This window comes from Muntiacus reevesi, chromosome 21 (genome assembly GCF_963930625.1).
Source record: "Muntiacus reevesi chromosome 21, mMunRee1.1, whole genome shotgun sequence".
NCBI classification, from domain to species: Eukaryota; Metazoa; Chordata; class Mammalia; order Artiodactyla; family Cervidae; genus Muntiacus; species Muntiacus reevesi.
The window spans coordinates 3265045-3280052 of record NC_089269.1 but is presented as its reverse complement, the minus strand read 5'-3'; the positions used below and the strand labels follow the sequence as shown (position 1 = coordinate 3280052).

The following is a 15008-nucleotide window of genomic DNA, read 5'->3' as shown; positions in this document are numbered from 1 at the left end:
TACAAACCTCTGTTCATAGTTCTTTAAGCACTCCAGATCTAACCCCTTGAATCTTTCCATTACTTCCACTGTATAATCATAAGGGATGATTTAGGTCATACCTGAATGGCCTCATGGTTTTCCCTACTTTCTTCAATTTAAGACTGAATTTGGCAATAAGGAGCTCATGAACAGAGCCACAGTCAGCTCCAGGTCTTGTTTTTACTGACTGTATAGAGCTTCTTCATCTTTGCTGCAAAAAACATAATTAGTTTGATTTCATTATTGACCATCTGGTGATGTCCATGTGTGAAGTTGTCTCTTGGGTTGTTGGAAAAGAGTGTTTGCTATGACCAGTGAAAAAGTAAGTTTATGTCTAGATACCATAAATGTAAATTATTAAAGAATGAAACAGTATAATCAGTCATTTTGCTTATTTGACTTACACCATAGACCCAAACTTGGATGACCATCAAATCACCCAGGGAACTTTGTTTTAAATGAAAAATTTCAAAACACACAAAAATAAAGAGAATAATAACAATATATCTACATTAGTAGGTATACCTATCATCCTGATTTTACAGTTTTCATTGTTTTTCCACATTTGCTTCATTCTTCCCTTCACATTTATTTTTTGAGTGTTTTCAGTCTCAAAACTATAATTTTATCTATACATGCTTCAGTTTGCATCTCTTTAATAGAAGAATATTTTTCTATATTATCACAATACTATTATCATACTTTAAAAATTTATAAGTAACCTTTTCTAGCTTTTCAAAAGTATAAATTCATATTTTTGCATCTGTTGTGGTTTCAGGAGGAATATAAATTTTAAAAAACTGTTGGAAGTAATATGGAAAACTGAGTTTTGGAACTGTGGTCTAAACAAGTAATTTATTTCATTGAACTTTTCAAAATGTTTGAGTTAGTCTAGAATACTTCAGTGATATGTAATGACTTCTGTAGTGTTTTACAAGTTATTCTACAAGCATAATATGTCCTTTTTTCTACATTTATTGACCTAAAATAAGTACTAATGCATCTTTTTTCTTTCCATTTGCTAATAAAGTCAAGTAATTTATTTCATGCTATATGTAAAAGTACTATTTCTAGTTATTATTCAGTGAGATTAGGAAGGAAATTCATAGCTACTAAATAGTAGGACGACTGAAATGATACTAGTATGCATTTAAATTTTAGACATAGGTATAAAAATGAGTTAATTGCCATTGTACTTATAGTATTTCCTTTCTTTTCTCAGTGGTTTCTAGTTACTGAAATTCATTATCACTACAGGTTTTTTTTTAATAAAATCTTGTTACAAAAAAAAAATACCCTGTTAACAAAACAAACCTCCATCTTAAATCTGCTTTATGTATGTTGCTATTCAGAGCCCTCTATTTAAATGTACATGAGACGTAAGCACTGAAGTTGATTAAACCAACCTGCCTGTCAGGAATGCTGTAATGATTAAATAATATAGCAGATGTGGAAATGCTTGTCAATATTTCCCAAAGTATTGTTTCTCAAAGTAACTGATGTTAATAGTTATAACTTGGAAAATGAACTCCATGGTCTCATAATTCTTAGAAGCACTACTGTGAACAGAATAGGTACCTCAGTTGAGTGCTATCTCAAGTATGCTAAAACTCACTGTGAGTCTCCAAAAGAAACACACGGCATCGGCACTGTCCAGACTTTGAACCTTTCTGATCTAAGCATCTCCTGAGGCCAGTACAATATTATTTTGGGAAATAATGGCTTGGATGAAAAACACTATGCAGTTATAAAAGGTTGCGTTGGTTATGTCCCCCCAAGTGTGACAGGCAAGGGGGAGCAGCTGAAGGGAGAGCGAGCGAGTCTGTGTGCGGTCAGGAGGTCTACGAGAGACGGCGCAGGCAGCAGTCACGGAGACTCCACGGCCGGAGCCAAGCCCTCTAGTCTGCGTGAACTGCACGTTCTGGGCGTGATAGAGCAGGTAAGCCTGACTGGAGAGGGTGCAGCCCTGCCTTCCTTCTTCCAGAATAATTGGTGACCGTTTTCTCGCCGTGGCTCTTTGAACGTCTTGTTATCCTAGTGTTTTATGTTGTGTGTGTGAGGAAAAAGAAAAAGTAGGAAAGGGGGGATGGAGGGATGGCTGACACAAAAAAGAGCTCTAGGAGCCAGAGACTCTTCACTTTAGTCCTCAAACCATTTCCTGGCTTTAAGCATTGGGCAGAGTTGGTTACAAATGCATACCTTATAAAGAGTTTTCAAATAACACAAGGAAGAAAAATACCTTAGCATAATCTCATTGGATTAAATTTCATTAGGAAAATAGCTTTATAAAACAAAGCTACTCTCATTTTTTAGATAATTAAACTTGGCTGTTACAATGAAATATCTACAAAAATATGAATAACAGCACTTTTTTGGGTTCCTTTCCTGTTAGTAGTCAGTACTGGGGATGACATGCATATATGAAGGTGCACATGAACATATTCTATGTGCTCAATAGAGCAGTTGGACAAAACTGTGAAAGGTGTTTTTTTTTTTTTTTTGAAAAACCACAGGATTTACTACCCATGAGAATTTTATACTGTGATAATTTTATGATAACCTGTTCCAGGGTTTAAGTATAATATAGTATATAATATCAATAATATTGATTGTCTAAGGAAACAGTGCAAATGATTCTCTGACTGATAGTACATTAGTATGATTGTCATATCTTTCTGTCTCCTTTCCAATTAAAATACATAAAGTTTAACTGAAATGACATATTCTAGGCTTTGGATGTCACACTAAAGTTTAAATGTGGGGTCTTTAGTTTTCATTCAACAGCTATGAGAACTCAAAGACAGAATCAAAATGTCACATACATTTTGAAAAATGTTTATTCATTCATTTATTTAAAAGGCACTTAGCACCTACGTTGTGTCAAGAGGTATGCCAAGATATGGTCCCCGTGACGATAGTGTTTATAATCCAGTGGAGAAATTAAACATTAATCTAAGGTGATAATTTCTAAGGTACTAATTAGGTACTTGAGCAATCAAGATTGCCTGAGTTAGAATTCTGGCTCTTTCACTTACTGTGTGACCTTGGGCAAGTTACCTAGTTTTATCATCTCTAAAACAGGAATATCGAGTACCTAGGCCATATGATCTTGTGACAACAAAAGCATTACGAAAAAAACTTTAAAAAAGGTGATCTTGCAGATAACCTTATCCAGTAGTAGCAGCAGTAGACTGCTGGTAGTAACTCTGGTATTGTTCAGTGAGTGCTGTAATTGGAGAGAGGTTGATTTACTTAAATTAATCAGAGAATGATGTTTGCATTGAAAGCTATAATGCATGAGTTAGCAACTTAAATACTCACTAAATAACAAAAATAGTAGTGCTTTTCCTTTAAATAGCTGTCATATTAAGCGCTTTTTTTTTAAGTTACTTATTTATTTTGTGTGTGCTGGGTCTTCGTTGCTGCGAGGGTCTCTCTGTAGTTGTGGCGGGTGCGTGCTTCTCCCTGCGGCGGCTTCTCTGGCTGTGGAGCGCAGGCTCCGCAGCTGGCACAGAGGCTTAGCTGCTCCACCATGTGTAGGGTCTTCCAGGAGAGGGACTGAACCCGTGGCACCTACTTTGGTAGGTGGGTTCTTTACCACTGAGCCACCCGTGCTGGAAGCCCCCTAACTGCTTTTTTGGAGAGAAAACTGAAGCATTCGTATTTCATTTGCTCAATAGGGCCCAACCAACAAGGTCACTGCAGAGCATGGAGGAACAGAGGAGGAGCTCGCTCGACGGCGGCGGCTTTGTGAACTGCACTGCCAGTGTGAAGTGAGTACTTCTGCCCTTAGATCTGAGGCATGTTAGAGATAGTTTGTGATGAAGACTCCAATTTTTTTCTTTAAATTTCTGAAGACTTAAACAAAATTCATTGAAATAATATTTTTCATTAATCAGGATTTCAAAAGACAACTAAAAACAGTGACTTTGTGGTGGCAAGAAAACCAAATGCAGATTAAAAAGAAAGATAAAATCATCGAATCTCTTAACCAACAAGTGGCTTTTGGAATCAGTAAGATGTCCAAGTAAGTGCACATTTGTTGATAGAAGAAAATCCTGTGTTAAAAGATAATCCCTGTGTAGCCACTGGGTGGCACTGTGACTGCACATTAGGAGCTCCCAACCGCAAGGACCGCACCTGCTTAAAACTCCACTGCATGCGTGCCTTGCCAGCTGCATTGAGAAATAAGCAACTGCTCACTCTATGTCACGCTTTTCACATATTGGCTGAATAAGTGTGAAGATAATAGAGAGAGAGCAATAACATGAGAGCAATAATTAACTTTCAGGTCATGACTCTCATTTGTAAAAATATGACTAATGATTGGCTAGTTTATAGCATATAAGAATTACATTCCTCAGACATCACTGGCTCACTTTTATACTTTTTAATGTTGGTTTCTGAGAGTATTTGTGTTTTAAGCACAAGATATTGAAAACAAATCAAATTCCTGGAGAATCTTTTCTCCCCTATCAATCTCATATCTCCTACAATCTTACGTGTTAAATGCCTAAGACTAAAAATTCTGATTTAATATGGAAAGTTAGTATCCTGCTCCATTCTTTATAATCTAGCCACTGCCTCAAACCACTATCGGGTGAAATAGTAGTATAATTTGTAACATATTTTGATAAAACAGTGATACCACAAAATACCAGTCATTCATGATGTCCGATTTGAAATCCACTGCAGTGGCTAGACTGCTAATAAGGAACATGGGTTCTAGGGAGTACCTGGGTGTAAGGGACCCATGACACCAACTGGAAAATTGGAAAAATACTTGACACAGATTTTGGTCTTAAATTTTCTCCCACATAACTTATCATTCAACCTGAAGGGGTTTTAAGCAAGAACAGGATGCCATACCTCTGGCAACATGATGTCACTTACAGACACTTTGAGGTTTGTGGACCTGAAACTAAGCTGGCTGACATCACTTAAGAAACCACACTTCAGGATTCCAAACTTCGTCTTTTAGCCCGGAAGATAATGACCAACCCGTGAACATGTTACCCAGCATCAGAGATCAGAAAAGCAATGCCATCCATGCAGCTGCTTTTCTCCTTCACTATCTGAGATATTCCTCTTCAGTTCTGGTACCTTGTCCAGCGTAAGCAGCCAGTTATAAAAGGCTGAGTCCATCAGATTCTCTAATCAAGTATTCTCATGAAAAATTCTAGCTTGTGTGTTCATTGTGTGAGGACATCAAACATTTATCAGGTTCCCACGGTGTGCAAACAATTATGTAAGGACATGTAAAAGATGCCAAGACATATCAGATATTAACTGTGAGCTTGTGGAAAATATAGGTTAATATGAGAGGATTAAAATTACATATAATAGAGGGACCACCACTTCACCAACACATAGTAGCTTCTTGACTTGCAAATCCTCCTTAAAACTATAACACCCTGGATAGAGCCCAACGAACATAGGAAGACTCTGAAAGATAGAAGAAGAAAGATGACTGTCTAGAAACCTTGGAACCTGAAGAATGATGTGAGAGTGATTTTTCTTATTGCCTTCCATGTATATTAGACAAGGCCCTGCAGAAACCTCCAACATGGAATTGCTAGTAAGCCCAGGGGAGGGGGGCACTAAAGCACCAAGAAAAGTCTGTTCCCTTTAACCAAATGATGAGGGAAAGGAAGACAGAATAACATGGAACCTTCCTGGCACTAGACGTTCACTCCAGCCAGACCCCAGCAACCCCACACCACCCCAGACACAGGTGCTGCCCTCCGACAAGAGATGGACATGCTCGGTCCCTCCTCAGCTACAAACAGAGTTGTTCTGACTGTTCATGACAACTGATTTCTAACATCTTATGGCATTCTTTCTCCTTAGATTACAGCGTCAGAGCCATGCTAAAGATAATGAAATCAAGAACCTTAAAGAGCAACTTTCTATGAAAAGGTAACAAACAGCTGGCCCTACAGCAGACTCCTGCCAGAGACTAGGGCTTGTGAGTTCCCCTCTCTTTATTGCAGTCATGACTGCTGTCTGTGACTGCTTTATGAAACCGGCTAGGTTTTGTTCTGATTCGTATATTTTTTTTATAATTGTTGTTTTGAGATCTAATTCATATAGAATAAGATTCACCCTGTTAAAGTATACAATTACTTGGTTTTTAGTATATTCACAGAGGATTATAACCATCACCACTATCCAATTCCAGGACATTCTTATCACCCTCAAAAGAAACTCTGGATCCATTAGAAATCACTGATTCTCTTTTCCCCCAGCTTCTGGGAAGCACTAGTCTTTTTTTTTTTTTTTTGGTCTGGACATTTCATATAAATGGAGTCATATAACACATGGCCTCTTGTGATTAATTTCTTTCACGTAACATGATGTTTTCAAGGTTCATCCATATTGTAGCAGGTTTCAGTACTCATTCCTTTTTTATGGACAAATAATATTCCATTATATGGATATACCACATTTTTCATCAGTTGATGAACATTTTGTTTGTTTCCAGTTTTTGACTATTATCAGTAATGCTGTTACAAATACTTGTGTTTTTTTTTTTGTTAAGAATATGTGTATACAAATTTTTGTGTGGATATACGCTTTTAGTTCTCTTGGGTATATACCTAAGAGTAGACTCGCTAAGACATGCGGTAAGCTCTGTGTTTAACTTTTGGAGGAGCTGCCAAACTGTCTCCTAAGTGACTGTACCATTTTACAATCCCACCAGCCATGTGAGTATTTTGATTCTCTACATTCTCACCAGTACTTAGGTTATCTGTTTTGGTTTCACCCATCATAGTATTTGTGAAGTGGTATGTATCTTTGTGGGTTTTATTTGCATTTTCCTAATAATTATCTTTTCATGTGCTTTCTGTCTATTTGTGTATCTGCTTGGCGAAATGTCCCTTTACTTCCTTTGAATATTTTTAATATCAGATTGTTTCTCTTTTGCTGGGCTTCCCTAGTAGCTAAGTTGGTAAAGAATCTGCCTGCAATGCAGGAGACCCGGGTTCGATCTCTGAGTCAGGGAGATCCCCTGGAGAAGAAAATGGCAACCCACTCAGTACTCTTTCCTGGAGAATTCCGTGGACAGAGGAGCCAGGCAGGCTCCAGTCCGTGGGATTGCAGAGTCGGACATGACCGTGTGACTGACTTTCACTTTCGCTTTTTAAACTATTGACTTTTAAGAGTTCTTTGTATATTTTGGATACAGGTTCCTTGTCAGATTTTTAAATATTTTCAAATACATGATTTTCAAATATTTTCTTCCATTCTGTGGGTTGTGTTTTTACTTCCTTGATGATGTCCTTTGAAGCACAGTTAATTTTGATGAAATCCAATTTATTTTTTTCTCTCATAGGCAAAATTTTCACAGAATTCAATGGCATAATAATTCATTTTTGTTGACTCTTTCCATATTTTATAATTTTCCCCCTCAAAATACTCTGGCCTTAATGGATATTAACAACATATTGTTTTATCAAGCTTCTTATAAATGTTTGTCAGGTATTGTTAGGTATTCTAGCATCCAGATATTTCTAATAATAAAACATTGAGGAAAGCCTTGTGAAAAAATTCCTATTACAATGCTATATGTCCAATTAAATGCTTTCATTGGGAACATAATTTGGTATGTATGGTCTAGAGTTCCGGGGCTCAAGTGTAGGAAGTTGAAACGGGTTAGGAAAAAGAGAAACCTCATAGGTAGCCATTTTCCATAATGTCCTTCATAAATAATATCCTTATCAGCATCTCCTCCTCTCTTTCTCACCCTATAGGAATTGTTTTCATTCTGAGGTACTGAATATGAGCACTGAGATAACCAGTAAAATATTTTAATACAGTGATGTAGCTTTATTACAGGGGTGGTTGCTATCGTTATAACGTAAAAAGGCTTGTAGAAACTTTATTTGATGTAAACTTTGTTAATAATAGCTTATACTTACTTAGTACTTAATATGTGCCAGATGCAAGTACTTTATATATATTATCTGAATGAATGTCTCACGACAACTCTTTGAGGTAAGTAATATAGTTTTCTCCATTTTTCTATGTGAGTAAACTGAGGTATAGAGAAGTAACTTCTTCCTGGTTTCACACTTAACAAGTTGTGAAGGTCAGAGTCATCTTCAGACAGCTTGACTTCAGAGTCAAGTTTTAACTCATAACCTCTGTACTGACAGCCTTGAACCCGCCGCACTGCGGCAGTAAAGGATAACCCTGAGGCCTGGGCAGCGTCTCTTCCTGCTTCCACGTGCCGCCCGCTTTTCAGGACGCCGGTCTCTGTTCACTGAATGCTTGTGTCTGTGCGCCTCCCGAGGGAGGTGGGAGAGTCTGACCTGCGGCAATGTTACTGACTCTTTAATTATCATGTATTTCAGATCTCAGTGGGAAATGGAGAAGCATAATCTGGAAAGCACGATTAAAACATACTTAAACAAACTGAATGCAGAAACTAGCAGGGCTTTAACAGCTGAGGTAAAAAAAAGAGAGAGAGAGATGGAGTTGGGGAGGGAAGTTTTACTTGTGTACTAGTATGCTAAAGAATTTTGAAAAGATTGTTTTTTGAATAAACAGAATTAAGACATCTTAGGACCAGCCAGAAAAATGCAGTTCAAACTCTTGTGCTTTTTTTTTTTTTTTTTTTGACTCATTGGCATTTTGTATGTTTACTTGAAGGTTGATGATCTTATGTTGTTTTCCCCCAAATGACTCCCAAGAAGTTGGTTTGCTTCAGTAAATATAGCATACTGATCTTGGAAAATTCTCATTAAACTAGGTGACTGAGCCAAATGTCTAAGAATAATATTTCACTGCTGCTATAATAAATCCTTTCTTTACTGTTTAAATGTATAAATATTTCAAAACCACACACACACACCATACATTCCAGTCAAAAACTAACTTACCTCTTCCCCTAGAAAGTCATCCAGTCCTCCTAAGTTATTTTTGAACACCACAGCTAGGATTTCTCAAAAGAAATGTGATTTTATGTATGTGTGTAATTTTTATTTGTAGATAACCAATCTTGATGTACAATAAAATTCAAATTTTTGGACAGCTCATTGACATTAAAATCATCACAAACCTTCTCACCTTTGTCATGGGTAAGGTCTATTTTTAACAGAGTACTCTGAAACCCAGAGCTCAACAATCAAGGGTTGATATCTGCGCCGAAAATCCCTGGAGAGTGATGTATTGGATATTAAATTTAACTGGGGAAAGAAAACAACCTCAGATTACCTTAAGAACTCAAGTTTGTACACTTTTTCACTGCTTTTAATTGGAAAGTTTCTACTTTAATTATTAATTTTAGAAACACTTAATGCTGTCCAAGAGTATAGTAAGCTACTTTCAGTGAATATTGAGTGATCCATAGAAAAAAACAAGGGCCAAATGGCCATGCGTCAATATGGTCATTTGCGACATCAGACTAGATGACCTCCAAGCCGCATTTGGGCAGCACAGTCCTATATGGTCTCATTGTTTTCTTATTCCTTCATCAATTAAAAAAAAAATCAAATAGCAGGACTTCTTTTGAGTGTTCTTAAACTTTGCTGCATAATCTGAGAGCTTTTAAAAACCCATTTACCAGGCTGCACCTAGAATCAATTACATTAGAATCTCTGGAACCAAAGCACCATTTTTTAAAGTTTCTGAGATGATTCCATTGCATATGCAACTTTGAAAACTAATGTTCTAAAATGTTTACCAACCATGTAACTTTTGAATAAAAATAGTAGAACTTCAGGATTGAACAGAGAGCTTTAATGTGTTATGGTTAGGAAAGAAGCTCAGTTGCTATTAGAAGAGATTTTTTAAAATAGCTTTAAATTTACTTGAAATGTTTGAAGAAAAATGTGTTCTTCTGTAAGGGCACCTTTCACTTCTTTCTCTTTCTCTCACAATTCTGTAGGTGTATTTCCTACAGTGTCGTAGAGATTTTGGTTTGCTGCACCTAGAGCAGACTGAAAAGGAATGCCTCGGCCAGCTTGCCAGGGCGACTCACATGGCAGCAAGGTAACCTCCCACTTCCTTGATGTGCTTGAGCTCTGAGATCTCACAGGCGGCTCCAAGGTCGGACATAATCTGTGTTGTGTTTTACATATATGACATCAGAATCTTTGGAATGAGGAAGCCATTTTTTTAAACCTCCAATGTCATTCAATCACTTGAGCTTTTACTCTGTTGCTCCTGTGTAGCACGGAGCAGTCTATTAAGTGCAGTAACAGCTGCCAGCAGATCCCCTTCCTCCACAATGAAGCAGATCAGAAGTCTCGGCCAGAGACAGGCATAAAGACCAGGTCTTCACAAAGCAAGGTGGATTCCAACCGGAAAACTTTCTAATTCTTTTCTGTTACTGCTTGCTTTTAAATGCCTTTGGAAAAATACGCTGAGGGAAAGTCAGCATTAATACCTAAAACTGTGTTAAAGGCAGTTTGCTACTGTGCTACAAATGAATGGTTTTCAAATTTTGGGCAGGTTGCATGGGATTCTTCAATTTGTAATTTTACCAGGTATACCTTTACACTTAAGGAATTAATTGAGTTAAAAATCTCTGGGACCAATGCATCACTGTTTTTAGTGATTATTATTTTAATATAATCGTCATTATTCTTCAGTTCTGAAGAATCAGAATCTCTGATGTTTAACAAGATTCCTAGTATATGCTGATGTACGTTCAGGTCAGGAAAGCACTGTTGTAAGTGATCAATCTGCCTTTGCTTCCTCAAGGGGGAAGAGATGCTCTATAAATTAGAATATTGTCAAGCTTCTTTGTATGAGATGGTCTCGGTGATAACTTGTTAGGCTCTTTTAAAGTTGTTGTGCTAGGTGATTCTGGGGTGGGGATGTTACAACAGATAGAAGCTTCTGAAAGGCCACATGAAATCTCTCTTCTAGAGACACCAGACCCTAAAGACCTTAAAACTGTTTACTTAAGCCATTTGGTGGGCTGCTTGGCAGAGCTGCTGTGTCTGTGCAATTTATACATTTTATAGAGACAGCAATCCATAATTCATCCTTGCAAAGGAGGTACTTTGTGATTTACCTTTTTGTAGGGAATATCTTTTTCTAATTTACAAGACAGGCTTATAGGCCAACCATGGCCCTGTGATGTCAGGTTAATGTGAAAATGGTCCGAAACCTGCTTCCAGGATGAGTCAGCATCTTTGAGATTGCTTGTGCACTGATGCACATGTGAGTGCCGGTTCACTTCAGTTGTGTCCCATGACTCTGCCCTGTGGCCCGCCTGGCTTCTCTGTCCATGGGACTCTCCAGGCAAGAATACTGGTGTGGGTTGCCGTCCCCTCCTCCAGGGGATCTTCCCGACCCAGGGATCGAACCTGCGTCTCTTACATCTTCTGCATTGGCAGGCGGGCTCTTTACCACCTGGGAAACCAAACTAGGTGGCTAGGGCAATTTCCCTACTTGGTCTTCTTTGCCTGCCCTCTTCAGTCGAGGGGTTCCTGTACAAAGGTTTATAGTATGTCCTAAAAAATATTGCCAAGATAGAAAAAAACTTAGTGTTCTGGAAGCAGAGGTTATATCCACTGTTTAAAAAAGAAATTTGTCTTTGTTTCCTAGTCTTTTCTTAAAACTTTAAATAACAAATCCTTTCATAAACTTTCTTTGCATTTGAGGCAACTGGTGATAGAGGTAATTTTGTTGTTGTTTTATTTACATAAATATTAGAGAACATAATAGAAACTTTGGGAAATCTAAGTGACATATACAAAGAACTTTCTCTTATGTTTCCATTTTTGTACCAGCAACCTAAAATCACTTCAGTTAAAGGCTGCTGTAGACAGTTGGAATGCCATTGTGACAGATGTTAGAAACAAGATTGCCTTCCTCAGGGTAAGTCATCAAGTATTTAGAGTAAATTGACTCAATGGTGTAGATGGTATACGCTTAAAAAAAAATCTAATATTAAAAACAATTGGAAGAAGAGCTATGACAAACCTGGTGGTGGTTTAGTCAGAAAGTCATGTCTGACTCTTGTGACCTCATGGACAGTAGCTTGCTTGTGACCTCATGGACAGTAACTTGCCAGCTCTGTCCGTGGGATTCTCCAGGCAAGAATACTGGGGTGGGTTGTCATGTCCTTCTCCAGGGGATCTTCTGGACCCAGAAATCTAACCTGGGTCTCCTGCATTGCAGGCAGATTCTTTACTGACTGAACTATGAGGGAAGCCCTGGACAGTGTATTAAAAAGCAGAGACATCACTTTGCTAACAAAGGTCCAAATAGTCAAAGTTACGATTTTTCCAGTAGCCTTGTACGGATGTGAGAGCTGGGCCGTAAAAAAGGCTGAGCACTGAAGAATTGATGCTTTCGAACTGTGGTGCTGGAGAAGACTCTTGAGAGTCACTTGGACATCAAGGAGAGCAAATCAGTCAATTCTAAAGGAAATCAATGCTGAATGTTCATTGGAAAGACTGATACTGAAGCTGAAGTTCCAATATTTTGGCTACCTGTTTTGAAGAGTCTACTCATTGGAAAAGACCCTGATGCTGGAAAGATTGAGGGCAGGGGGTGAAGGGTACGACAGAGGACGAGATGGTTGGATGGCATCACCGACTCAATGGACGTGAGTTTGAGCAAACTCTGGGAGATTATGAAGGACAGAGGAGCCTGGCATGCTGCAGTTCGTGCAGTCACAAAGAGTTGGACGTGACTGAATGACAACAGAAATTTAAGGAAAACATGTTTTTTCATTGCAGTTATTAAAGTATCCCTTTTTGAGGTTTGATTACTTCCATGTAGTTGGTTGTAGATCTCATCCTAACTCTAACATATCTTCTTTCAGGTTCTTGGTTTAGTAAGTGGTACATGCAAAAATTCTGCCTCACACTTAATTTTCCTAGAATTCCAAAGCTAACTGTGCTCCAATCATAAGTGAATGTTTTAACTTTTATCTGAGTAATTATGTGTTTATAGAATTAAAAGGAAGGCCAAGAATACCTGTATTAGTTTTTAATGTTAAACTTTTTATGTAGTAATAATTACTCCCTAATGCAAAGTAATAAACTCTTAAGTTATTCATGTAATAGAGTTAGAACTGTGCTAAAGGTAATCTGTGAAAAGGTAAACCACTGAATATTTATTAGTTTATTCATTTGTTTTTAGAATAATTTCACATTTATATCTTAAAGTTAATATATAATGTTGATTGTTTTGTGATTCCACAATACTGCCAGGAAAACAGTGACATTCGGTTATAAAGAATTGCCTCAAAGCCCTATCTACTTGTCTGGCTTTGTCCTTGGTGGGCTTCCCTGTTTCTTTCCTGGATTCTTTCATCCTCAGCTTTTAGTGATGCTTAGCACTTTTATTGGGTTTATTAAAAGTTTTGTACTCAAAAGATCTGCCCTTTGTTCTCTATCATTGTTTTCTTCTAAGAACATGTCCTGTATTTGAAAGTTTATGTTTTAAGACTTTTTCTTTCCACTCTTGTGGGTTGTTTACAAAGTAATATGGAAAGCAAAATGGGGACAATGCCAATAATCTAGAAAGTACGTTTTTAAACTTCAAGGTTGGGAGTCTTACTTTTGGCAAAATCCAAGAGGAAAAAAACAAAGCTATGTGAGGAACTAGAGAAAATTAAAGGTATAACTTTTAAGATAAAAAAATGTGGACATTTAATAACTTTTTTCTAAACCTTCCTTTTCATTTCTAAAATGAACATTTACAAGTAGTTAAGCTATTACAATACTTTTTCCCCATATTGATCAGCTAGTGTATTATTTACATCTTCTTGATCTTTAGACATTGTTTACTTTAATTAGTGATTACCATTTGGGGGCTCAAAATTATGGAAACACTGAGGAATTATCACAGAGATCTGTGAATTATGTGTCATTGTACCTTGTCCCTCAATAGACACTATTGAAGACACAACTATTAGTGTTTACATTTATGGAGAGTGGTGTATAGAGTTGTTTTATGTCAAAAATTATTTTTATAGTATTTCTGGCATACTAGATTGGGAATCACTAACCTGTGTTGTGCTATTCAAAACTACATAAAGTATTTCCATGTGCTATTCCTTTGAAGTTGATTTTGCTGTAAAATATTGTTTCTCTTCTTCTATTAGACACAATACAATGAACAAATCAGCAAGGTGAAGCAAGGGTTTGCCTTGAGTACATTACCTCCGATCCAGCTTCCTCCACCGCCTCCCAGTCCTGAGATACTGGTAAGAAATACAGTTGACTCTTGAACAACACAAGGGGTGGGGGTGCCAGCCCCCCATGCAGTCAGGAATCTGGGTGCTGCTCTACTCGAAAACAATGAGTTTGGTAAATGACTACCCAAGAGCACAAAGCTGAAACAGTCTGGATAGAATCAAGACTCAAACCCTAGTTTTTTGATTCCATGAATCAAATGTACACTTTCTCCACATTTAAAGATCTATAAAATGAAAATACAAGGACTATATTTGTTGAAAAAAATAGGCAGATAAGTGGACCCACACAGCTCAGACCTGTGTTGTTCAAGAATCAGTTGCATACGATTTTGAACAGTCTCCATCCTCATCTTGATAAAATGGTGAAAACTGTACAACACTGAATAAGCATGCGTTCACGTGTCTTCAAAATGGATAGGGCACGTGTGTCTGTCACTTGTAATTACGTCCATTCCTGTTGTATCATCTACAGATGGTATGACTAGTTTGTTGGCTCAGTGAGGCCAAGAGATAGGTTGTATCATTGGATTTTAGTAATGCGTTTGATATCTAAAGAGGTAATGTATGCTCATTCATCCTGTCAACCACATTTACATGGTGGGAGGAAACTGATGAATGCTCAGAATTCCCAAATGCCCTCAAATTACCACTAGACTACTGAACCCTCTCAGCATAATACCCTATCAGGCTGGACTTCACGCCTCCACTTCCACTTCAGACTGTGTTTCCTGAACTTTTATCTTCTATTCTTACCTTTTAACATCAAAGACAGCTTTCATTTAGGTCCCTTCCCTGACTGTGGCTAGGGATAAATGGGTCT

At 37.6% G+C, this 15008-nt stretch overlaps 1 protein-coding gene across 9 annotated transcripts in view; it reads left to right on the top strand.

The window, feature by feature from the left end:
- Positions 1-15008, top strand: part of DZIP3 (DAZ interacting zinc finger protein 3) — a 114599-nt gene that overhangs the window by 85210 nt on the left and 14381 nt on the right. For 8 of the 9 annotated variants that reach the window (XR_010660221.1, XR_010660223.1, XR_010660226.1 and 5 more), the window contains 8 exons: positions 1801-1960; positions 3702-3794; positions 3921-4048; positions 5872-5940; positions 8379-8475; positions 9914-10017; positions 11769-11856; positions 14096-14197. Coding sequence is in view for 1 of the 9 variants with exons in the window: in XM_065913838.1 (XP_065769910.1) it covers positions 1801-1960; positions 3702-3794; positions 3921-4048; positions 5872-5940; positions 8379-8475; positions 9914-10017; positions 11769-11856; positions 14096-14197 (841 nt within the window). In the remaining 8 variants the exon portion in view is untranslated. The remainder of the gene's footprint in view (positions 1-1800; positions 1961-3701; positions 3795-3920; positions 4049-5871; positions 5941-8378; positions 8476-9913; positions 10018-11768; positions 11857-14095; positions 14198-15008) is intronic. The other variant, XR_010660222.1, reaches the window with a different exon arrangement.